This window comes from Mycotypha africana, assembly GCF_025528875.1.
Source record: "Mycotypha africana strain NRRL 2978 chromosome Unknown BDF20scaffold_5, whole genome shotgun sequence".
Lineage (NCBI taxonomy): Eukaryota > Fungi > Mucoromycota > Mucoromycetes > Mucorales > Mycotyphaceae > Mycotypha > Mycotypha africana.
In genome coordinates this window covers 1303217-1326513 of record NW_026515729.1, presented here as the reverse complement: position 1 = coordinate 1326513, position 23297 = coordinate 1303217, and the positions used below count along the sequence as shown (strand labels likewise).

The 23297-nt window shown below is 37.2% G+C and overlaps 10 protein-coding genes across 10 annotated transcripts; 6 read left to right on the top strand and 4 right to left on the bottom strand.

Annotated features, from left to right (window-relative positions):
* Positions 1-1124: 1124 nt before the first annotated feature.
* Positions 1125-3391, bottom strand: BDF20DRAFT_869997 (N2227-like protein-domain-containing protein). Its single transcript, XM_053081027.1, has 9 exons — positions 3239-3391; positions 2607-3104; positions 2430-2528; positions 2271-2353; positions 2128-2210; positions 2031-2053; positions 1939-1967; positions 1564-1865; positions 1125-1463 (listed from the first exon to the last, which is right to left on the bottom strand). Exons 2-9 carry the CDS (start codon positions 2922-2924, stop codon positions 1261-1263), a joined length of 1140 nt encoding a protein of 379 aa, XP_052936456.1. The 5' UTR covers positions 2925-3104; positions 3239-3391; the 3' UTR covers positions 1125-1260.
* Positions 3392-3685: 294 nt separating this feature from the next.
* Positions 3686-4608, top strand: BDF20DRAFT_835519 (uncharacterized protein; the record flags this gene model as incomplete). Its single annotated transcript, XM_053078847.1, has 2 exons — positions 3686-4357; positions 4426-4608. 2 exons carry the CDS (start codon positions 3686-3688, stop codon positions 4606-4608), a joined length of 855 nt encoding a protein of 284 aa, XP_052936455.1.
* Positions 4609-7273: 2665 nt separating this feature from the next.
* On the top strand, positions 7274-8216 carry BDF20DRAFT_913074 (uncharacterized protein; the record flags this gene model as incomplete). Its single annotated transcript, XM_053084025.1, has 2 exons — positions 7274-7327; positions 7389-8216. 2 exons carry the CDS (start codon positions 7274-7276, stop codon positions 8214-8216), a joined length of 882 nt encoding a protein of 293 aa, XP_052936454.1.
* Positions 8217-8439: 223 nt separating this feature from the next.
* Positions 8440-11618, top strand: BDF20DRAFT_511536 (kinase-like domain-containing protein). Its single transcript, XM_053075634.1, has 4 exons — positions 8440-8772; positions 8831-8914; positions 8998-10097; positions 10163-11618. The coding sequence occupies exons 1-4, from the start codon at positions 8662-8664 to the stop codon at positions 11394-11396; spliced, it is 2529 nt and encodes an 842-aa protein (XP_052936453.1). The 5' UTR covers positions 8440-8661; the 3' UTR covers positions 11397-11618.
* Positions 11619-11778: 160 nt separating this feature from the next.
* Positions 11779-12369, bottom strand: BDF20DRAFT_796214 (restriction endonuclease type II-like protein; the record flags this gene model as incomplete). The annotated part of the gene is made up of 1 exon (XM_053076274.1): positions 11779-12369. A coding segment is annotated over one exon (591 nt), but the record flags the coding sequence as incomplete, so codon positions are not given.
* A 748-nt stretch (positions 12370-13117) lies between these two features.
* BDF20DRAFT_793997 (uncharacterized protein) lies at positions 13118-13915 on the top strand (the record flags this gene model as incomplete). Its single annotated transcript, XM_053076240.1, has 3 exons — positions 13118-13432; positions 13518-13629; positions 13710-13915. Coding segments are annotated over 3 exons (633 nt in total), but the record flags the coding sequence as incomplete, so codon positions are not given.
* A 151-nt stretch (positions 13916-14066) lies between these two features.
* BDF20DRAFT_913070 (uncharacterized protein) lies at positions 14067-15535 on the bottom strand (the record flags this gene model as incomplete). The annotated part of the gene is made up of 3 exons (XM_053084024.1): positions 14067-14362; positions 14437-14943; positions 15046-15535. The coding sequence occupies 3 exons, from the start codon at positions 15533-15535 to the stop codon at positions 14067-14069; spliced, it is 1293 nt and encodes a 430-aa protein (XP_052936450.1).
* A 725-nt stretch (positions 15536-16260) lies between these two features.
* BDF20DRAFT_511225 (uncharacterized protein) lies at positions 16261-16958 on the top strand. The gene has a single exon (XM_053075633.1). It carries the CDS (start codon positions 16391-16393, stop codon positions 16544-16546), a length of 156 nt encoding a protein of 51 aa, XP_052936449.1. The 5' UTR covers positions 16261-16390; the 3' UTR covers positions 16547-16958.
* Positions 16959-19141: 2183 nt separating this feature from the next.
* BDF20DRAFT_869958 (uncharacterized protein) lies at positions 19142-20815 on the top strand. Its single transcript, XM_053081026.1, has one exon. The coding sequence runs from the start codon at positions 19262-19264 to the stop codon at positions 20645-20647; it is 1386 nt and encodes a 461-aa protein (XP_052936448.1). The 5' UTR covers positions 19142-19261; the 3' UTR covers positions 20648-20815.
* Positions 20816-21555: 740 nt separating this feature from the next.
* BDF20DRAFT_819937 (uncharacterized protein) lies at positions 21556-22515 on the bottom strand (the record flags this gene model as incomplete). Its single annotated transcript, XM_053077498.1, has 4 exons — positions 21556-21713; positions 21788-21853; positions 21930-22214; positions 22323-22515. The coding sequence occupies 4 exons, from the start codon at positions 22513-22515 to the stop codon at positions 21556-21558; spliced, it is 702 nt and encodes a 233-aa protein (XP_052936447.1).
* Positions 22516-23297: the final 782 nt, after the last annotated feature.

Below are 23297 nucleotides of genomic sequence, written 5' to 3'. Positions count from 1 at the left end.
ATAGATTACCAGCTTTATGGAGTTCCTCTACAACGTCAGCTCACTTTTCCGTATCTAGGGATACCTTTTCAACCAGGTGGTAGTATAGATATAAATGAACTAGCACGTACTAACACTTTTAAGGCCCTTACTACGATGAATCAATTAGCAGCAATCGGTGTCAATCCTGGTGGATTCGAAAAACTGCTCTCACTACGGTTATATGCCCAATTAGTCCGCGCAAAGATGGAATACGGACTGGCCATTAGCCCCCTAACTGCGAAGCAATATAAACAATTCGAAGATACCCAGAACAAGTGTATTCGACGAATCTTTGGTGGATCCAGTAGATCGTCTGCCCGACTTATGCTCCACCTTGCCAATCTGCCCACCATGAAAGAACGCTCCTTCGTCCTACAAGCTAAGTTCCTATTACGTTCTACCTCACTGCCTACTGATACTTTAATCTCGATACTACTCCCATATATAGGCCAGCAACAAAGTAAATCGTTATATTGCAAGCTTGCTCGTTCTCCGATCTGGCAAGACTACACTTCTTCTCCGCTCAATCAACGATCTGAATCAGCTGCTCTGAGACGCTGTATTGCTAACTTCCGTACTAGCCTCCTTCACATCCAACAATCGAACAGCCCTAACTCCAAACTGATCTCTCAATGCCATTCTCGATTAATGATCGATCCGATCCTTTATATTCCAATGTCAACTAATGAACGCAGCCGATGTATCCGATGGCGTTTGGGTTGGCTTCCTGGAGGCCACCGAACCTATTGCCTTAAACATCCCTCGTCATTACTTACAAAGTTCCACGCTATCTCCTGTTTAAACATGCACCACCGCCACGACTCCCCACATCAGTCTGTGATCCCATATCCGATGTCCTTAACCGTCTTCCCACACATCCGATCTACAACCCATCCGAAATACAAAACTGGCATTTCCTATGGCCAGCACTTTGTCACATTTTGTTTGAACTCGACTACTTACACCACTCTCAAGAGCCGCCTACAACTCCTCGGTTAGGGCACCTATTGCTCGACTGGTTACCCTCTTCCCCTCCCACAATCCTTTAGTACATAATCCTTTTTACCCTTGAGCCCTAAGGGGTTTTTAGTTTCTTTTAAGCCTTTGGAGCTGCCCCGGGCAATTTAGATAAGCTTAATATCTCGTGTCCATTGGGCTTTAAAAAACTAATATTATGTAATAAAATCTCTGTTTAAACGTAATACATAATTTTATCCTTGACATCGACTTCATTATTCTCTATTTCTTCTGTGCTGTCCAGAATGCACAATCGTATACGTAATTCAGCATGCCATCAGGGTTTGATGTGTACGTGGTTGAGATCATCTTTTCCTTTTCGAACTCAAATCCGATATCCTGAGCTACTTTCTTTACTGACTCCAGGCTCAATTCGATTGACGAGTCACCAGAGCTGGAATCTTCAAAATGATAAAGTAGAGGTCCTAGCCACAATAAACAATATTAATATATCGAACTCTCGTCCAAATTTGTATACTAGCGACGATTCATTTCCCTCGTCGTTTCTTTCAGAAGATCATTTACCTATATTGATCCACTTGCCATTGGGTTTTAAAGCTTTATGTATGACTTCCATGTATTCAATGATATTCTTTGCTGTGTCCATAAAAAAGCATGTCACAATGACGTCCCACGCTCCAATGTTGCTGTCCTGTATATAGATCTCTGTAAAATCGCCTGCCACCATTGAAAAGTCGACAGTAGAGGGTAAATCGGCAGGCACAACATCAGGTATCTTAATGGGTGTTAATTGTTTTTGATCCGACTTGATGTTGGAAAATGAGTGGATGAAAGGATATATTTCATATTGCTCTTGTTCTCTCACTCTTCAAGCGTATAGAAAGAATAGGGGTCAGTGGGTATTAAGTACAAAATACGTAATCGATCACTTTCTGTTACCTATTTAAAATGAAGTGTGATGCGAACAACTGCCATAGTGAATATTAGCAAATGCATAGTTAATAAAACTCGTGTACTGTTTTTTAAATTACCATGAAGTAAGAAAATTCATTGCCTAAATTAACATCAATAGGAATGGGTTTAGGTACTCTGATTAATGCTTGTATGATGAGTTGTAAGATTGGTTACCTTGGCAGCTAAAGCCTGATCTTGCAATATCAAAAGCCAATCTGCCCAAGCCTGCTCCTGGTACTAAAACACGAACATCACCTCTATTCAATCATTATTAGTACGAAACTCCATTTTTGTTTTCCACTTTTTCACAATTATACCTTTTCTCCGTTGGAAGATCTTTATACAGTGTATTCAATTCTTCAATGATAGGATCATAGGTTGCTTTACGTTCAGCTTCTCCCTAATTTGTACATAGAAAGGCTTAAAACCTTTGTTCTGACCCACATAATTTGTGATGCGTACTGTTTCCATCTTACTATTTTTGCCCAGTCTCTAACAAACTGTTTCAATGTACTTCGTACTTTATCCATATCCATTGGCGAAACAGGAGGCTTTTGATGGCTTTGCTGATGGCTCTATTTTCAACCATAAAAACCCGTATTATAAAATAGTCGATATACCAACTGCATTGTTTTCAGAAATGATGTGAATACCTTTAACTTTTCTTGCTGTTGTGCTAAGGGCGCGTCTAAAAACATGCTGGAGCTTTTAACGATATCTCTTATGAAATCCATATTTTTCTCGATGCATAGGTCTACTTGTTGAAGTTTCTCCAAATAATCCGGAATAAGCTTTTTGTGATGTTCAGGAAGTGCATAGTAGTCGCGTCTTCGACGATGGTTATGGTTAAGAGCATGGCGCTTATAGTAAGCAAATGCAGTAATGATCTTTAACAAATGAAATTGCTCTGACTCAACAGGATTTTCAGCTGTCTCCTCATGCACGTGGTGATTACTGTGGCTGTGGCTCATTTATTTTTGAAAGAGTGACTAACGGAAAGAGGATTAATAAATACACGGTATTTCTGTGTCAAATTTGTAAAGATGGTTCGAAGGGTCCGAAGTCCCGTTCCAACTTCGATAGGTGTAGCACAACAAAACCTAAAATGATTTGATAAAAGCCACCCCAGTTCTGATCAATGCTTCTTAACACTGCGGCAACAATGAAATATGAAACGTGTATGGATGAGTATATGCAGAAACCCGGAAAAATCGTTCAGGCATATGCAATTTCATTATTCACAGATAAGAGAAGAGAATAAAGAAAAGTTTAAAATTGCACGTACGTTATCATGTATTAAAAAAATCATGCCATAAAAGTGCAATGTTGAAAATGCTGTACAAAGGTATAAGGGCAAGAATGTATGTACTCGCCTAGATATTCGTTATTTTGCAATAAAGCACTATCTCATATGTTCAAAGAAACATAAGGAACGGATGCGACGCCGTATCAGAAGATGTCTGATTTTGTGTTCGACATGTAACTAACCTGCTCAGTCAAAAAAGTACAAAACAAGAAATGAGGTTTTCATTGGGTAAAGTTAAGGATCTCTGAGGATAAGGCGTTTGTTTTCCTTTTTGCTCTGAAGAGGCTGACTCCGCAATGGTCCACATGATTTACAAGGCTTACCTACACAACTATATATAAAAAGACGCTTTCACTTTTTCTCCCTTCTTTCTTCTGTCTCTTTGACATCACATTTTCATAAGCACACTTTCCCCGGAATACAGATATGTCTATGCTCAACGTCTGCACAACTGATTCAGTTAACAGACGAAATAAACCTCAGAGAGAAAACCATCGACAGCTTTCTCCTTGGACATCAACAGATAGTATAACTTCTTACTATAGTTTTCCTTTAACAACTTCAAAAGGTTCTTCAATCGAGGCACTATTTTCTCGAATACTAGATGTTCTTATATTTACTTCAGCAATTGCCATTACAGCCTATACATATGTTACAGGTGCATTAATACACCAACAAACCCCGAAAGCAATAACAAACTCACCTTCTTCGACATCCACTTTTCAAAATACTTCCATCTATGGTCGCCACAGCGATGGTAGTAGCAGTGGTAGTAGTATTGGTCAACATCACCGAAAGAATAAGTCAAACCATTTGTCACATAGTCACTGCCAGCATCATCAATATCATCATCACGAACACCAACATACACATCCTCATGCTTTCGATCCTAATCACCACAGCCTTTCGGGCTCGTATCAGCAATTTAATGTTTACCCCGTGACAATAAATGAAACAAAAAAGAAAAGAACTCAAGCATGGGCAGAAAATCAATTCATAGTACATCCGATAGCCTCCTCAAGTTCGTTTAGATCCCTATCACTATCGCAACCAAGCGTCAAAAGAGAGAGAAATGCGAATCTTACATCCAATTTGAAGGTGAAATGTTTCTCTCATAAATCTATGAGTAGGTAACTTTATAACTCACTCAAACTTTAAAATTTTAGGTGCGACCGCTTCCTACTACCTCTTCTTCACTCACAAGTGATAGAGAAAAAGCTAAAATAAACTATGAAGAACGAAAACGACGAACACGATCGCTGCCTGTTACAAAGTTTGAGAAAGAAGATGAATTATTAAGCAAAGTACAATCACTCATTCAGCAAGGTCAAGAAGCCTTAATATCTTGAATTAGCTTTTGATATAACTGTGTGATTATAGCACATACATATGAAATGGATATGGGTGAAAGGTGCACAAAAACCTTCAATAAGAATCGTTTCCAGGTACATAAATAGATTAGTATGTAAAAATATAGTGTTGAATAAAAATGTATATCCATTACTCGTGCCAATATCCCGGCTTTTTATATATTGCACATCATGCAGTTGTACATAAAAAATAATCACTAGAAGTCTGGTAAAGTTTAACAGATCACCACTCTATGCCATTTAATACTGTGCTGTATATAATTCTATCATTGATCTATGCTCATAACCTGAGATACAAACAGTGATATATTTTACCAAAATTGTAACATGTCATAAACATGATTTCACAAAATCAGCCGTGAAAAAAGAAATTTTGTAACTACAACTAGACCAAATTTGTTCCATGATTTACCTATTGCAGGCAATCTAGAATGTCTTTCTCAGAAGAGGCTCAAATAACCAACCGAATGCTCCAAGTGTATTATGTGTTTATCATGTATCAGTACATGGTTCGTTCCTTTTGCAAACATTCAATTTTTTAACCCTTAATAAGAATCTATATATTTTTTGGCCGCAAGATTAGGTAATCACGATATTTTATAGAGCAGATGAGAAGATTCGATTAACGTTGAACATCTCCTAAAATCCTGTCACTCCACACCACAGCAAAGTGACTGAACTAATGTGTGCTGTCTATTGAAAATGAGTATTTGTTGATGGTAACCATGACTTTCTTAATTACGTAACCGCCTCTCAAGGTTATGTATCTTCAAAAAAGATGTCTATGGCTTTCTTAAAATTAAAAAAGTGCGTAAAATACGGCTGATGATCTTACATCTCTGAGCTTTGACGCTAAATTATCCTCTGAGAAGAAAATAAACAAATGTTAGCATCAATGTAGACTAATCACAGGGTTCAATGGTTATATGCAAGAAGCTCTAGTTAAATGCTATAGAACAATTATACGGAAAAGTTTAGTTTCGGTTGGATTGTATTTTCTCTCCATAAACAGTTGACTAAAGTCCAGACGAAGGCGTTATAGTCATACTGATTAACAGATACATCTCTGATTGATGGTCCGCGACAAGAAATTAATTCTCATAGGTGTAAGAAAAACTTAAAAGGGACCTTTTAACACGTTTATAAAGATGAGCAATATAAACCTGCGGTCATGTAACAACTATGAGGAGTAAGTTTTTCTATTTATTTTATTTATTTGTATTTTATTTATTTATTTTTTTTTCATTAAGATCTGCTTCCATTTGACTTTGTCGAAATCCCCAACTTAATATGGACTATTGACGGGGTTCAACTACGCGAAAGTGGAAAGCTTACTTGCCCTCTGAAAAGCTGTTTTCATGACGAACGATGCTGAAGATACTGAATATCAATCAAGATGCAACAGGAGAAACGTCTATCGAATTATTGTATCATTTAGAGAGTCTTTCTATTATCCCTATATCGTCCAAGGAAGAAAAGGGTGCAACGCTAACACAGGCTGTGGACGGGCCTGATTTAGGCCAAGTACCACTTCCAAATACGATATGATCATCAATCAGGAATAAACCATCATAGGTCGTTCAGTTCAATTCTTTAAGCGAAATAGACACCTACACAAGATTTACTAATAGTATTGATATTAGTATCATACTGGCATTCAGCCGTTATATTTAGTATATGACCATTTATTCTGTACGGCGTTGGCACTATAAAGCTTCCCAAGTTGCTGTAAAAATTAAAATTGAAAATGGTATGGCTTAAATTCAGTAAAGAATGGAAAGCTAGTAGGAGGAAAAATAATTCCAAGTGATAACTTAGCCTTTGAAGTTGAAGGTAAAACAATATCAAGATTACAGAAGAACGCCCTATACACAAAAAAAAAAATGTAATTGCATTAAAGGATGCTTCTCTCTTCAATTCTCAAGGATTTATATATTGATCAATCCTCTAAGCCGATGTTGTGGTTTTATAACACAATAAAACACCCTTTCCTTGAATTCTAAGCCAACAAGGATGTGTTTATCAATATAATGCTGCATAGGCAGTACAGAATGATGTGTGCAACTTACAATACCAACGCTATTGTGATTCTTTGATCATAAGGCATTCCCTTTTACTGAAGATGTTGTCTAGTTCGTATTTATACATAAGAAATATGGAAATACCACATACTGCTAGTATCGTTGTATGGGTGTCCACGTATGAGCTTAAATCCTGTTACCCATGAATATACAGCAAACGGCTAAGATTATTAAAATAAGGAATCAGAAACAAGAATGAGACTAAATGTAGCAGCGCTTAAATCACAAATAGAGCAAAGAACAATGAATGTACCGCAAATGATAAGTGCGTGCGTAATATTGTACAAGTTAATATGATCATTATGCTCTCAAAATAAGGGTTTAATCAATGTGTGAAGACGCTTAGATCTCGCTTTCTTTCCTTTTTTATACGAAAAAGATGAACAACGAACTTGCTTTCTACCCGCATGCTATGGCCGCATGGGTCACCAATTTTGAGTAGAACACGCCTTTACCACCAAAAAATTAGGTGCTGCAAGAAAAAACACGTGTTCTAAATTTGGAAAATTTTCCACGTCTCTCTTTTTCCAACTTCTTTCCTTCTTTCTCACTTTTTTTTAATTATGCCTTTCCTGTTAAAGTTTATATCCACTATACGGCACGAGTCTCTTTTGGAAGTAAGCTTCTTATATACAAGATAACGCAGCATTACATTTCAACTAAAGTACTTTATGATAGTCTATGGATGATGTCGAGAAACTTGACGTTATAAGAATAGGTCCTCCTTTTGAAAATATAGGGAATCAAATGAAAAAATACTACCAACATGTTGTCGCCATAAACAGTAGTAATACGACAGATTTCACCGGTGTAAAAAAGGGGGTTAGTCCAGGAGACATGATTGATTTTGTTGGACCCAATTATATTGTAGCAGATGACATTAAGGCATCCATATTAGCTCATATGACATTGGCTTCACCACCGGCATTATCAGTAAATACGGCTAGTACTGATCCAGCAGAAGAGACTGATTACGCACAACAGCACCATGGTTATGATATGCATGTCTTATATCTACATCAATCTACCAGACGAAATTTTGGTACGACTAGGATGTTACTTGAGCTTCAGAACAAGGAATCGAGGTTTCATTTACTACGAATAGACAAGAATACAATTGATATTCAACAAGAAATTATTGACAGATTGGAAGCATGGCTTGAACTCCATATGCAATATCGAGTTTTATGGGTAATTTGCGATAATTTTAGCAGCAAAACCAGCACCAATGTTAGCAGTAGCAGCCTTTCGCTTACTCAGCAATTCAGTATCATCGACAGAAGCAACAGCAATCCCAAAAGTGATTCATTTTACTTCGAAGAATTGAAACGTCTTCAAAAGAAGTGGGGCTTCGTAGTAGTATTGAATTCAGCACATAGTCAACAAGAGATTAACATTGATTTTAGGTTTCAATTTCTGTCAGAGCGGGAATTACAGATGATATGGCCAGTGCATATGGATAAATTCAAGTTGATCGCTGACGAAAATGGAATTAGTGTAGAGTAGATAATGCCACAGGATGCGAAGCACGACATCTGTAAATGTAAACTAGTGCCTTATGTAGTTGTAGCAGCAGCATCAGTCGTTATAAGGATAATGGCGACGCACATACTCGCATTCAAAAAAGCTTCATTTTGTACCGCCTCAATTGTGTTGCGCGCGTGTGCTTCACTTGTTTGCTGCTTCAATGGAAATCTTAACACATTTAAGTTGATATGTTGTATCACCTATTGAATGTTTTTGTCTCCATTTCCTTTGTCGTCAAAGTTGTACACAGGAAAAATTTCGTTAATTTGGGAGTTCATATTTAAATACGAATTGTTCTTTTCCCTATTTTTGCCTGGCTCTCTGGTGAAGATTGAATGAAATAAATCTGTTCATATATACCCTTTATATTAATTTAAACATCTATTCAAGCATTTATACTGTAATATCTATTTCTACCATTACTATGCCTTCATCAACATTGCCACCGACTTGCTGGGCCTTAAAAGACTATAATTCTCTGCGAATAGCAGTCGTCGAATCCTCCATAGAAATATCTAGACATGATGCATGCACTGTAAGAAGCACTACAGTAATCTACCTGTATTGAATAAGATAATTAAAACCTATTATAGGTCTTTCACATTATATTGGAAAACGAAACACATCACTTTTCTTTGATCCGATATATTCAGGATTTTCATGAATTAGATAATTTAGTAAGTTATATACTTTTATATCAGATTGACGCCATTAAAGTGTAACTTGGAAGAATAACATAACAGAAATTTATCGTTCTCAGATATACCAGCATTTTCCCAAACACCATATTCCTTTACCAAAACTTTATAGTTACGGCTATAATAGCAACAGCCTCAAAACGTCATCATCATCGTCATCATCACGAACATCTTCATCTATTCTGTCCTCACTTTTCTTTAAGAAATCCAAAAAGAAAACCAAACTTATCAGCAACAAAAAGAAAAAGTCAAACTCAGTATTACTACAGAACTACCTATCACAATCACTTCGTCGCAATATCGGTAAATCATCCATTTTCCGTGACTTTTTGTCTGCTCAAAGAGATGAAGATACTGTTATTTCAAAGTTATCTGTACGTCAACTTGTTGCACAGCATCAGCCTACTTTGGCCACCACTGCTAGTACTGTTACCAACGCTGTTATTAACGCTGTGATCGAAGAGCACCAGGAGCCAGAAATTGCAACTCCACCTTCGACTATCTGTTCCAATCGATCCATTGCCGATGTAAGGAATCTATATATCAATCATCAAGCAACTAGAACTATATCCCTTGATCAACACTGTAACGATATTTCAGAGGCGTTCAGTCAAAATGCTGATGACATTAGCATCCGCTATGATAGTGGATTATCAGCTTCATGCTCATCCTCCAAATACTCGAAGGAGACAACAGAAGTCAAGGAAGAGGAAATGGAGTTCATTGAACAGATAGAAAATCTTCCAGTTTCCAATGAATTATCAAATCCTCATACGATCAAGGATTATCAACTCATTCAAGTTCTAGGTAAAGGCGCTACTGGGAAAGTTATCTTGGTGAAGCATCATAAAACGCAGCGTCTATTTGCTCTCAAAGCCATCACAAAAGCCTGGAGTATCACAAAGCGAGAAGTTGAGCACGTTCGAACAGAACGTAATATTTTAGCTTCATTAGCCTCCATTCGTCATCCATTCTTAATTCGGTTATTTAGTGCTTTTCAAGACCAACAAAATCTATATTTGGTGCTTGACTACCATGCCGGAGCTGATTTGGCGACTTTACTACAAAGATATATATGCTTTCCACCTGAACAATGTAGGCTATACGCAGCAGAGATTGTTACCGGATTACAAGAATTGCACCGACACTGTATTCTTTATAGGTAAAAAAAAATGGACTAGTAATTTAGCTTATACGATTGCTAATGTTCTTCTTGTAAATCCACAGGGATCTTAAACCGGAAAATGTACTACTAGCCAAAGATGGTCATATTGTCTTGACGGATTTCGGATTGTCCAAAATGTTCTCGCCTGCTCCCACTGATGCATCTTTCTGTCCGCGATATGATCACCGTACAACCACTTTCTGTGGAACACCTGAATATTTAGCGCCCGAAATCATCTTACAACAAGAAGGTGAAGAAGGTTATTCTTATGCCGCGGATTTTTGGAGCTTGGGCACTATGCTTTATGAAATGCTCTTAGGAACGACCCCCTTCGCAGCAGACACGCCTGAAGAAATGTACGATCGCGTTTTATACGATGATTTGACGTTTCCTCGAGGGTTTAAGGATGTTGAGGCTATGGATTTGATCGCAGGTTTGTTGGAAAGAAATCCTGTGCAACGGTTGGGAGCGGGTCTTTCAAATGATAGGAAAGATGGTGTTTTTGAACTAAGAACACATCCTTATTTTGCAAACCATTTGGATTGGAAAGAAGTTTACGCAAAAAGGATTCAACCCATCTATGTCCCATCTCAAACACATGAGTTAGATTTCAGCCATTTTGATCAGGAATTCTTGGATATGTCTACGCAAATTATTGATGATGAAGATAACAATGCACATCAACGAAATTTTTATTGGTTACCTGATAGCTCAGCTAAATTGTTTGAAGAATCGTTCCAAGGCTATTCCTATATATGTCCTGATCAGGCTTCCGTTTTATCGTTCAAATCAGAAGTATCCTACTTTAGTGAGGACTATCAATTGAAATATGATCCTCAACCCGAAGGCCAAGAGGAATTTGTAGAATATGACAGCAATTTAGTAGATGAGGAGGAAGAGGAGCAATACTTTAGAAAGAATAATATCATCAACTGCTATCACGGTAGGGAAACACGTTTCTCTTCCGCCTTGTCCTCTTCTTCCTTCATGGGAAAAGACTTTTATTACTACTCCTATACTCAAAATCGCCATATTAAACAGTACAACAGCAACAGTTCAACCCCTTTTAATTCAGTCCATGTTTCATCTGCCTCCACAACTACCACTGCAAGTATCGACTCAACATCTTCAGCCGTTACAAATCATAAAAATGATATATTTCAAAATAACAAAACCCTTCGTCATCAACGCTCCATGATCCTCAACCCTTCTAACTTCAGTTATATGCATCACCAAAATAATATCATTCAGAACTCACTTGTCTCATCTGACGAACCATTTGCATGGAGGTCGTAAAGGTTCAGCATTTATTCTTCGAACAATCTTACAAAACTCTGGAAAAAGTACATATACCTTCACTATTTCTATACGAATTATTCATTCTACATGTAACTTTTATTATACCATGTCATTCATATGCTAAAAAAATCAGAAACTGTATGAAGCATTTTATAACTTGCCTGCTTTTGCCTACTTTAACTTTCTCTGAGACCTCGAAAATAAAGAAATGATTCGATTTATTGTTATTCAGTACCTTTTTGCTTTGCAACTGTAACGCTAAGCATGACTACATCAATAAATATATATTGGTATATAGTATGGAAGGACAAGAAGTGTTTCCTTTATTGTTCAAGTTCTTCCTCCACTGATCTCAATTGCTTTTCTTTTTATTTTCTAAGAACGGTTGTTTCCAAATCTGCTGCAGCCGCTTAACCTTCTGCTCACCGAAGCCGGGACACATGGCCAGCTGTTCAGGCCTCGCCCTTGCTATACCTTTTAACGATCCAAACGTAGACAATAACGTCAACACATCCGTCTTATTCACACTTTTGACTTGTGTTAAACACCCTGTCATTTTAGGTAAATATTCTTCTTCCACCTTTTCTCGAATCCAGTCAGGTGCTTTATGTTCAAAATACTTGTACGTCTCCAGATACCGACCAGCTTCTTCCAAACTCCAAGCCAAAATTAATGTCCAGTTATCAAGGACAGCCATACGGTTGATCTCACGTAGAGCATCGTGATAATCCTCAGTATCAACGAGGACTAAGAGGACACGACCAACATAGAGTTGGCGTACTTTTTCAAGGCATGTGTCAAGATAGGTAGGATACAGACGGTGGTAACGTAAGCTGAGGTATAGTACACCAGTCGTTTGGCCAACAACGTAGTCTACTTTGATAATGTCTGAAAACTCATAAGGGACGTTGACAATGTGGTGCAAGACTGGATTTTTTCGTTGGGATGGGTTGACTAATATAGTATTGCCGAATGACGAAGTAACTCGACGAGCAGCTGCTGTTGAAGAGGCAGTAGGAGCGTTGACAGAGTTCGAAGAAGAAGATGAAGGTGTGGGTGAAGGAGAGTAAGCTGTATGCTTACGGAAAGGTGAGAGTCCGTCTTTATTTTTGTTTTCATAAGTAAGTGTAGTATTTACAGAGGCTCCAGTATTTATTCCGACCTCTTTGTTGATGTTCTTTTCAGAAAAACTGGATATATTGGTCGTTGAAGCTGTTGAAGTAGCCGTAGAGGTAATGGTAGTATCTGTACTTGTAGCAATAAGCTGATCGTTATTTGGCCGATTTCGTTTCGATTTGAAAAAAGAAGGTATTCCCTGAGACGTTCTTTTCTTTTGCACGGCTTCAATAGAGGGAACAGAAAGTACATGTCGATTTGTGGATGGAGGTACTGATGACGATGAATCTGAATGATCTGACATTATGAAATTTATGCAAGAGCTGCGAAAATGAGAATCGGGAAGTTCCACAAAAGTAAATAACCCCATCTGAGATAATGAAAATTCAGGTTGCTTAACCCTACTTCTGACATCGCTTGAACCGATCCATTGAATCTTACTATAACTACAGATCTATTTAACTCTTCGTTCCTTTCTTTCAAATATATCTGGGCCTTCCACTTGAATGTTAACCGCTTCAGCAGCAAACTCTTTGTGTGTTGGATTTACTCTAACTTATATTGTTGGATTTTACCTTTTTAAGGTACCAAACGGATCACGACGAAACGATCCACCCGTCATTAGGGCTAGAATTAAAGCTGTTACTGTTGCTTCTATTATATCCGCTTTGATTGTTTGGTACTTCAATACAACTCAATATAATGTCTGGACGTTATTAGGTGTTTTACCTCAGCAACCAGTATTACATTTGCTGTCTGTTGTAAGTAGGCCACTTCTATTGACTGGCCTCTTATTTCTGGGACCTATATCCATGATGTTCTTCGAAGAAGAATTACCTTTCCAAAAGCATTTTGTGTTTAGAAGAGATATAGTGGATATTTTCACATCTTTGCAAGGTCAGCGCAATTATGTAGTGGTAAAATCTAGTTTGGAATGACAATAGATGCAATTCATACGCGGAAAAAGTGATTAATTGCTAACGTTATCGTTTCAATGAACAGGGTCCTTTGACAGAAGAATTTGTATTTAGAGCATGCGTCATAGCAATTCTTTTTCAAGCTCACTATTCAAAAAAATACTTAATTTTTGCCTCCCCTTTGTATTTTGGCCTAGGTGAGAATAGACACCATAATGGTAGACCTCAGTCTCTTGTATACTCATAGTCGGGTTTTTGTTACTCTTTCCATGTATAGCTCATTTGCATCATACTTGGGAAAACTATAATGCTTTCGGTAGAAACAGCAGGGCATTGAAAAGAGCAATATTCGTTTCCTTATTTCAGTTCACTTATACGACTATCTTTGGATGGTATGCAAGCTTCTTATTCATTCGAACCAATCACGTATTACCACCTATACTGTGTCATTCCTTTTGTAATATAATGGGAGTTCCTGATATCAATTCAGTTCAGCATAATCCAGCTTTACAGAAACATAAACGGATTGTTTACAGTTGCTTTTGGGTAGGCTTAATTGCATTTATTTGTATGTTGTATCCATTAACAACAGTGAGTAATGAATCTATTTACTGGTAAAAGATTCAGCTTTGCCCTATTTTTTGTTATTATCATCATCTCTACTAGTTTTTTCCTTTATCAACTCGATCATCTTTTTCGTACTTTTTCCAACTAAATGTAAAGCATCACCATTTTGCACTGTTGTCCAAAAACGAGCAAAGAATTTTTGTTGTGTACCATCTTTCCATGAATCCAAGTATTTTTGTGCAAATGTTTGTAGAGGTGTGAGAATTTTAATAACGTTGTTCGTAACATACTCTCCAGAATGATGAATCTCTTCGCCAAGATTAATAGTAAAGTAATCAGGAGACGTCTTGCTCTGAATATTGTCTACAGATTTGAAGTATTAACAATTGTGTACTTAAAACTGAAATAAATTGAAAAAAATTAGTTTGTTAAGTTACCAGAATATATATGTTCTTCGCACCGTTTGGCAGTTTTCGCTACTGTTATGAAGGTACCATCAAAAGGTCTTAAAAATGATGATATAGGTGATGATGATGCGGTTGTATCCGTATCTGTAAGTGCAGATATTGTAGGTATTGATGTGGCTTTACTATTTGAAGCTGGTGTTGACGCTGTTGATGATAATGAAGATGACATGACTTCTTTGTTGAATTTCAAGAAGCAAACCATGCTACATTGCTTGGAACGTGTTAATACATCCTGTAGGTCATTGTAAGAAGCTGCTTCTCCTTGATTCGCTTCTTTTTGTTGTGATTTAGCAATTGTCGTTGCGAATAATATACATCTTTCTTTGAATATATTCTGATCTTTCTTGTTTAGTGCTCTGTCAAATATTGTAAAAGAGAGATTTGTCTTTTGATTGCTATTTTTCTGAGAAGAAGTTTGTGATGAATTCTGTGAAGCGGTTTCATTTGCTTTATCGTCTATTTTACTGTTCACATTGTCTATAAAGAAAAAAAAAATTGTTATACATATTGCTACGTGAGTATTTAAATACTGAGAACTGTTCTTCCAGGTTAATGATCAAACATTAAATCCGTACGCACCTTCGTTTTCGCCACTAACATCATCATCATTGTTATTATTCTTAATCATGTTATTAATATCACTAGATTGATCTAAGGACGCTGTATTATTTGCTGCTGTTGCTGTTGTTGCTGCTGTTTCCGCTAAGGGCGCCTCTTCTGACCACCAAGGTGATAATAAACTAGAAGAATCTTCGGATGACTTCAGAACAGGTGGAGGAGGTGGTGGTGTGGATAACATAGCTTGTGGCGGTAATATTCCTGGTGGTCGTAATTCTCTAGGATCAACCGCCTCTCCATCTTTTGTCTTTTCAGCTATATCTTGTGAATGCCGCTCTTGATATTCTTGCATCTGTTTTTGCTGTCTTTCTTCTATTTCTTTGCTCAGTTCTAATAAGGCTGCTACTCCAGGATCACTTGAAATACGATGATCTTGAGTATTATTACCATTATCTGTATTATTACCAGCGTTGTGTGTGTCTTTATTGTTATTTGGCGATTCCAGAGTCATATTGTGCAATCGATTAAGAGAATAAATAGAATATTAGAAACGTTGTAAGGTGGTATATTTCAAAGAGGGAAAATAAATAATGGCTTAAAAGAAAGAAGAAAAGAAAAAGGAAGCTGAAATGGTTTGAATTACGACAGCCAGTTGTTTTTGGCACTAAACTAAAATGCAAAAGTCTGTTTAAGCTTTTCAATATGCAGAATTACATAGTCACGTGATAATTTGCCAATCACAGGCAGTGACGTAGGTGTCCAATCACATTGAAGCAACTCGACAATAGACAATCAACGATGAGCCGTTGGACAAGAGCTTTCTTGTTCCGTTTTATTCATATTGGAGGGACAATGCTAAAGCGCCCAACAATCAGAGCAATGTTTCTGCACATCATATTTTTATGAATGTTGCTTGTCTGGTGCTTGTGATGAACTAGCATTGCTTCAATCCTCAGTTCTAACAAATGATATTTATGTATGATGCGACTGCTTGTTCCCAACTCTCAATGATGAGCTCCTGCCATTAAAAGATAACAATCTTTCACTTGAAATCTAAAGTGACTCAGGACTTATATCTTACAAGAGCTTTGTTATAATTTATATGTAGGTAGTGGTAAAGCTTATGAAATTGAGCACGGCAATAAAATACAAACCAAAACACAACAAAGAAGTATTTTTCTTTACAATATTTCAAATTCCGATTGAGGAAGAAAGATCAAGTCGTTTGGTTTGAGTTCGATGTCGACTATGTATGCGTTTCCTTTCACTTGTCGCTTGATTTCGAATAAAAACGATTTTGACTTTATACCAAAAGGTTGATTTTTAAAGTGGTCTTTTTTTTAATTACATTTTACAGACATTCAGAATGGATATGGATGGACAAGGACATATTGTTGGTGGAAATAGAGTGGAGCCTATGCATGTTACAAGAGCTGTTTGCTATCGAAACATAAGTTCTCGTACCCAGCTTGTAATGAATAAAGCTTTGAAAAAAGACCGTCTAGTCCTGTTATACTTCTAACTGCGGATGAGGGGAAAATAAAGATATTGGTATGGAGTCATGCAGTAAGCGACGTTATACAGCCTACTTTGAATCTCGTAGCTTTATTTGAAACATCATAACAACTGAGCTGTCCATTAAGCAAGCACAATGTAGCCTGCAGAAAGAAATAGCGAAAAAAAGATTCAGCAAAGGTACGTTGTTCCACTAGAAGCTGCGTTTTTCTGATATACCAGCCTTTTATATCAATTTGAAACGAGGTATGGCTTGGTCAACGATAGGAACACCTGCAATAGTTACAGTAGTCACCTCCGAAGCGAAAGCAAGATCGATTTTAGGTGCCATATCAACCATTAGCTTAATTAAAAAGAGAAAGCTTGGACGCGTATGCTAGTCACTAATTTTAGGTTCAGGTGCTTCATGTGTAAATCATTTGTATTGAAGGCTTTTGACTTGTGATAAATTGTACGTAATTTTTTAATATAGATAGACCGAGGTAAAATATATTCTGTACCTGGTTATAAGTCTTCAAGTATTGTAGTGTTATCTCACCAAACACGTCAGCTTGCTCTGTACTCTTTCTTTTTCCAAAAGGGGAGGGTTAGCTTATTGCTCTTTGTTTGATTAATGACGATTATTTGGTTAACTGGTCAGCTTTGCATTCTACACTCTGTCTCTAATATTCCTATTCAAAGACTCTTGACGTCTTGTTTGTAGCACCTGAATAAAACAATAAATACAACTCATAAAATTGAGAAATAGCTTCTATGAAACGTTTTTATCATCAAACATACAAAGTTTTGAAAAAGAAGACTCGAAGATTTCCTGCCCCTTGTACTCTTTAATGGCTATTGCGTTGTTCATGCGCATATATTTTATATTTTCCTTAAATGAAAAAATGAGGAAGGATAAGAAACTCGGTATGTTTTTTGCAAATTCTTTTTGTCTATTTTGGTTGAGAGATGCCGGTTCTTGGTCTGGTACAGAGAAAGACTGTATTATCACTGGCATTTCACTGATTTATGAATCCATAAGCGGTGGTCGATTGGAATGTTACACTTAGCCGCAGCTTTGGTAAGCCCAGTCTTTAAGATCAAATGCTTACGCTTTTAAGTCTTATCCATTATTGCAACAACTCTCACTAGTTTCTTCCTCTTTCGAACTATCGATTACATGGCGTTGTTGAACATAGAATATTATTTGATTTATATATGCCATTTTAAGAAAATAAATTCTCTTCTCTTACTAAAAATAACTCTCGACTATTTCATTTCATAATACAGCTTTACGTCAAAAAGGGATAAAAATAGGATCTAAGCTGAGTTAATAGGCCTAGATTGCCATGTGGTTGTTTTACCAACAGCAAAATGCAGTCTTTGGCAGCCATTTGTAGACTGTTTATCAGTGCCCCTTTAGAAACCGGTCTACTATCAAATCGTTTGCATTTAAGTTCGTTACATCCCTCAATTTATAATTGTCTCATACCATTTGTATGTGGAAACACTAACTGTATAAATGGTTCCCGTAAAGTAAAACTATCCGGAGCAGCATTTATTTGGACTTGCATGCACAACTGCGCGTAGAATTCTATGTGGTGGACGGATCAATAGCCGTCAAACACGGTTGAAACGGCATCTCTTCCGTTCCATCATTTTAACATAAGAAGCTGGTTTTGACCAATGCTTAGTAATGTAGCAGACGCGTTCTATATCAAAAATTCATTCTCTGACTTATATATATATGACCTATAAAAATACCTTTTTTCGGTATATGCATGAATTTCTAAAGCCGTTGTCAACCTTTTGTTGTTTCAATTTTCCTTCGGCTCTATAAAACAGAAAAAAAAAAAGCCAAACTTTTTTGCACAACAAAAATAAGAAGTGTGTTCTGTCGTTTGTCTGAAGGTTTTGTTGTATCATTCAACAAAGACAAAAGATGGCCAAAAACAAAAGGGTTCAATTTCAAAGAAATCTTACTTAATGACTTGACTGCAATTGGACGAAAAGGTACAGAAAGCAATCATAACTCTGTCCTCCTATTTTGCAGCTGTATGCCCATTTTCCCTTTCGTCCGAAAGCGGAAAGTTAAACCTGATTTTCTCTAAAATGTTTGATTTGGGGAAGAAAATGCGTGTGTGCGCGCGAATGTGTGTAGTGTGTGTGCGCTTTAAGTATGTTATATTTTGTTGTGTGGTAGTTCTTTTTTCTATTTTTTTTTTTATTTTTTTTTTTGTTCTTAAAAAATTCCAGTTTCTCTCTTTTTCTCATATTTTTTCCTTCTTCTCTCTTATATTAGCACAATATCTTTATCTAGTTCTCTTTGTCTGTTATTCTCTATTTTCTGTCTTTTGCCCTTTCTTTGACATTTGGTGCGTCAGTATTACACAATCATTAAAAGCATCCACCCGCATAAGTTTATAAAGAAATGTCTACTACGGCTGACACCCTAAATAACAAGTCTGAAAACCTCGACATCATTGAAGAATCCTCAAATGAATCAATTGAATCAGCTCCATCGCCAAATGTACATAAAGATAACACCCTTGGGAATTATAGCGGAAAAGACACTTTAGACGAGAATAATTTAACTTTGCGTGCACTTGTAACAACCAAAGAAGCAGGTGTCATCATTGGAAAAGGTGAATTTTTCGAACCAGTCTTACTGACAATTGTTATCTATCATTCTTACTTACTTTCTAAGCGTTTCATATATCTAGGCGGTAAAAATGTTGCTGAAATGAGAGAATTGACAGGTGTAAAAGCAGGTGTGTCGAAGGTGGTCCAAGGCGTACCTGACCGTGTTCTGACTGTCAGTGGTACTTTAGAAGGTGTTGCTCAAGCATATGGCTATATTGCCCAAACTTTACTAGATAATCCTATTACGCCTTTATCAGTAATGCAACAACATCAACATCAACAATCAAATGCAACAACAGTAACAACTGTGCGTTTACTAATATCCCATAATTTGATGGGAACCGTGATTGGACGTCAAGGTGCAAAAATAAAGCATATCCAAGATACCACTGGTGTCCGTATGATGGCTTCAAAAACACTACTATCGCAGAGCACTGAACGTGTCGTGGAAGTCAAAGGCACTGTGGATGCTATTCATAAAGCCATAGCAGAAATCGGGTATTGTTTGATTGAAGATAAAGATAGATCTTACGGCACAATTCTGTATAATCCAACAAAAGCACTCATTGTGGCTAACCAAACAGCGGCAGCGGCAACTGGAAGCGGAGGAGTGGCTGGTGGAGCTGGATTAGGGACAAGTATCGGCACATCAGCATTGCCTCATCATCTTTCAAACAATAATAGCAAGAGTAGTCATTATCATCATCACAGTCATAATAATCATCATTACCATTCTCATCATCAGCCTCAGCACTCTTCCAATAATTATTCATATAATGCAAATCCTGCTGCTGCACCAGTGACGGCAATCCCAACATTGCCCCCACAAGCTTTGCAGCAATCACCACATATAACAATGAATCACTCCATGATGCCTGGTAGCACCGGTGTGGGTTATTTCAGTAATAATAATAACAACAACACATCCATATTACCCACAGCAACGGTTCCTCCACAACCTTATCAGCAAGCGCCATATCCATCTTTCCCTCAGTCGCCACACCAGCATAATGCCTTTTTCACTACTACTTCTGCAAATACTCCTCATAATAATCATATTAATACTAATCCTCACAACAATCATAACGGAAATAGTAATAGCAGCAATGATATCAATAACGACACCAACATCCGCACCCAAAATATCTCTATTCCTTCAGATATGGTGGGTTGTATCATTGGCAAAGGTGGCTCGAAGATTTCTGAAATACGTAAATTATCAGGTTCCAGGATATCTATCGCCAAAGCTCCGCATGATGACACAGGCGAACGCATGTTCACCATTCAAGGCACAACCGAAGCTAATGAAAGAGCTCTTTATCTACTTTATGGTCAATTAGAAGCTGAGAAAGAACGACGATTACGTGGTGTTCAGCAACAAAAAAGAGAAGAATCAAGTCCAGCAGTAGAAGTGCAAGGCCAGCAAGAAAAGGACAAAGATAAGGAAGCTGCTGCAGCACCTTCAACAACAGATCATCTTGGTTAAAGCACTATTCCATTTTCTTATTTTGAATCTATCTATAATCTTATTATATATACACATGTACACACACAACCTCGCTTTCTATCTTTACTAGACTTAGAAAAGCACGTATTAAACACTTTTGAACACGCGCTCTCTAAAAATCGCATTTACAATTCGTATTTTGAACAGGTATATGATATACAAAAATAAAAAAATATATGAATATAGAGAATCAGACTCAACAAAAATATAGCTTAGTGATTCAGTATATTTGCTGCTGTTGAATATACTTTGAGTAGAGATGATATAGAGGTAATTTTTACCTAATCGCAGAATCCATTGATTGGTAAACAAGAAAGGTACCTACAATAAGGGCACTCCTAAACATGTAATTGAGCTGACTATTACACAGACATCTCAACTTATTTTAAGTTACCTCATCTATTTTGCTTGTTTCAAAATGGTGTATCAATATACCAAGCAATAATCCATATAAGCACAAACTGAGCAGTTGTGTGAAGTATACAATCAATCGCCGAGGAAAGCTCAAATTTTGTCTCGAAGTGTTGATGCTCTCATCGCTGTTGCTGTTGTGCGTATCTGTTGATTTACTTAGAAGGTCCAGTGCTTCATCTAAAGGGTCAGCCTTTTCGATACTGTTATTACTCCCATTACTTGTTTTTAGTGTTGTCACGCCATTATTACTTTCAGTACCCGTGTATATGCTATTGCCGCCTTCTGCAGTTTGACCATTGTTGTATATATGGTTTGTGGTAAATTGAAAACATGGTGGCATCAAGGAATAAGATAAAAGTATGCCTGATGTCAATCCTCCCAGATGTGAAAAATTGTCTACGCTGAACATATGTGTAAATTAAAAGACGGTTTAGCTAACCCATCGATCAGTGTAAAGAATTGGCTAAGTTTTATTACCCAGGTAGCAATCCAATGATAAAACTAAATGCTGTACCGAGCAATAATTGGATAAGATACCGTAGAGGCTGTTCTAATCGTTTCCAATTTGCAACAAGGTCGATATACAAGAATCCGATAAATCCAAATAATGAGCTACTACAACCCAAAAAAGCTTTTAAAAGCAATCTTTTAAGTACAAAATAATAATTTTGACCTATCCTCAATGAATATTTATGATCTACTTACGCGTAGTAGGAGGCGCAAAATTGGCTCCTAGAGCATGTCCAAATATGCCCGAACCGAAAAATAGTACTAAAAACGACAACAGTTTGTGAATACGTTGGACTTTGATAGTATTTTTCTCGTATTCCGGACTTCTTATTCTTACTAGAAAACCTTAAGCAGTTGACCACCCTTTCTACTTGTCTTCCTAGTAACAGCAAGAACGCCATATTAATTATCAAGTGTATAAGCCCTGTATGGATAAAGAGCGGTGAAACCAAACGATAAGTTTGATCGGGTATATTGTCTTCGTGAAAAGATGTCATGCCGCAAATCGTTGAAAGGGAACAACTTGAATTCAGTAACCTAGGATCTGCCAAATCCACGACGGGATCAAGTAATAATAAAGATTGACCTGGTGATGAAGTAGTCAGAGTATCATTGTTATCGCCTAGGATTGCTTTATTTTCCGCTGATAATAAGCTATTACTAGCTTTCTTATTTGGTATAATATCATCATCGTCCACGGCAATGTCCTTAATGGCAAACGTATGTAAACACACATAACGTTCATCAGCTGGCATTGATTCTACTGGTCGCATACAAGGAGGAAATCTCGCCCCTACTTGTATCATGATTTCAATAGAGGGCCCTAGCATGTAGTTAAATGGCTCTAACTCAAAAAATTCACCAGTTGTTTGCTTGCTCAGCAAGATTTCACCTGAGAAAATGATAAGGGAGAACGAAACCATAAGATAAGTGAACATTGGCCAGTGTCCTTTTTTTTTCTTCTGGCTATTATCCTTGCTGCCATCATCGTTAAATTTGCTAGTAAAAGGGCCCCAATATTTAGAGGAGAATAGCCAATGACGGTACCATTTCTTCCTTTTTTTGCAGTTGTTGCTGGCTAATTTTTGATGCCTGCTGTAGTGACTATTATGACTACTCTTACTACTGCTGCTGTTATGACTACTTTCATTGTGATTATCAACAATTTCTATTATATTACTATGGATGCTAGCAGTATGTTCATTATGCTGTGCTGCCGCTGGTTGCGTGTTAGGTAAAGGTGAAAGACTTTTGCCGACATCCTTAAAAGAAAACGAAGAGGAGGCGGAAGATGGGAAAGCCGAAATAAGCGTCGAATCCGTGGGTATAACTGGTGCTCTATTATTGATATCTTTCTTTGTTGATACTGCCGCTACCGTTGCTGTACTACTTAGAAGATCGTCAAAGGGTATCATGAGAGTGGAAGATGAAGTGAAATAGTCATCTTGTTGTTGTTGTTGTTGTTGTTGTGATAAGACTTTTTTATTGAATCGAACATGACTCAATTTTCGAGAATGTCTTGTTGACAGACGGCTTGTGATGGGCGTAAAAAAGGTAGTGGATATGCCATTACTGCTTGGTGTTAGGTTAGCTACACTAGAGTTAGCCGTAGTAGCAAGGGAAGTGCCAGTAGTAGGAACAATGGTATGAATAGCTTTCGTTGTATACAGTAGATCATTTGTGTTACTACTGTTGGACGTGAATG

Excerpts from the sequence above, each read along its gene's own strand:
- BDF20DRAFT_869997 (XM_053081027.1), bottom strand. The coding sequence starts at position 2,924 with ATGAGCCACAGCCACAGTAATCACCACGTGCATGAGGAGACAGCTGAA. Across the intron at positions 1,866-1,938 it reads TCACACTTCATTTTAAATAG|AGTGAGAGAACAAGAGCAAT; the intron begins GTAACAGAAAGT and ends ATACGCTTGAAG. Across the intron at positions 1,464-1,563 it reads TGGCAAGTGGATCAATATAG|GACCTCTACTTTATCATTTT; the intron begins GTAAATGATCTT and ends TATTGTGGCTAG.
- BDF20DRAFT_511536 (XM_053075634.1), top strand. The coding sequence starts at position 8,662 with ATGCCTTCATCAACATTGCCACCGACTTGCTGGGCCTTAAAAGACTAT. Across the intron at positions 8,773-8,830 it reads CTAGACATGATGCATGCACT|GTCTTTCACATTATATTGGA; the intron begins GTAAGAAGCACT and ends AACCTATTATAG. Across the intron at positions 10,098-10,162 it reads CGACACTGTATTCTTTATAG|GGATCTTAAACCGGAAAATG; the intron begins GTAAAAAAAAAT and ends GTAAATCCACAG.
- BDF20DRAFT_511225 (XM_053075633.1), top strand. The coding sequence starts at position 16,391 with ATGGATATGGATGGACAAGGACATATTGTTGGTGGAAATAGAGTGGAG.
- BDF20DRAFT_869958 (XM_053081026.1), top strand. The coding sequence starts at position 19,262 with ATGAGAGAATTGACAGGTGTAAAAGCAGGTGTGTCGAAGGTGGTCCAA.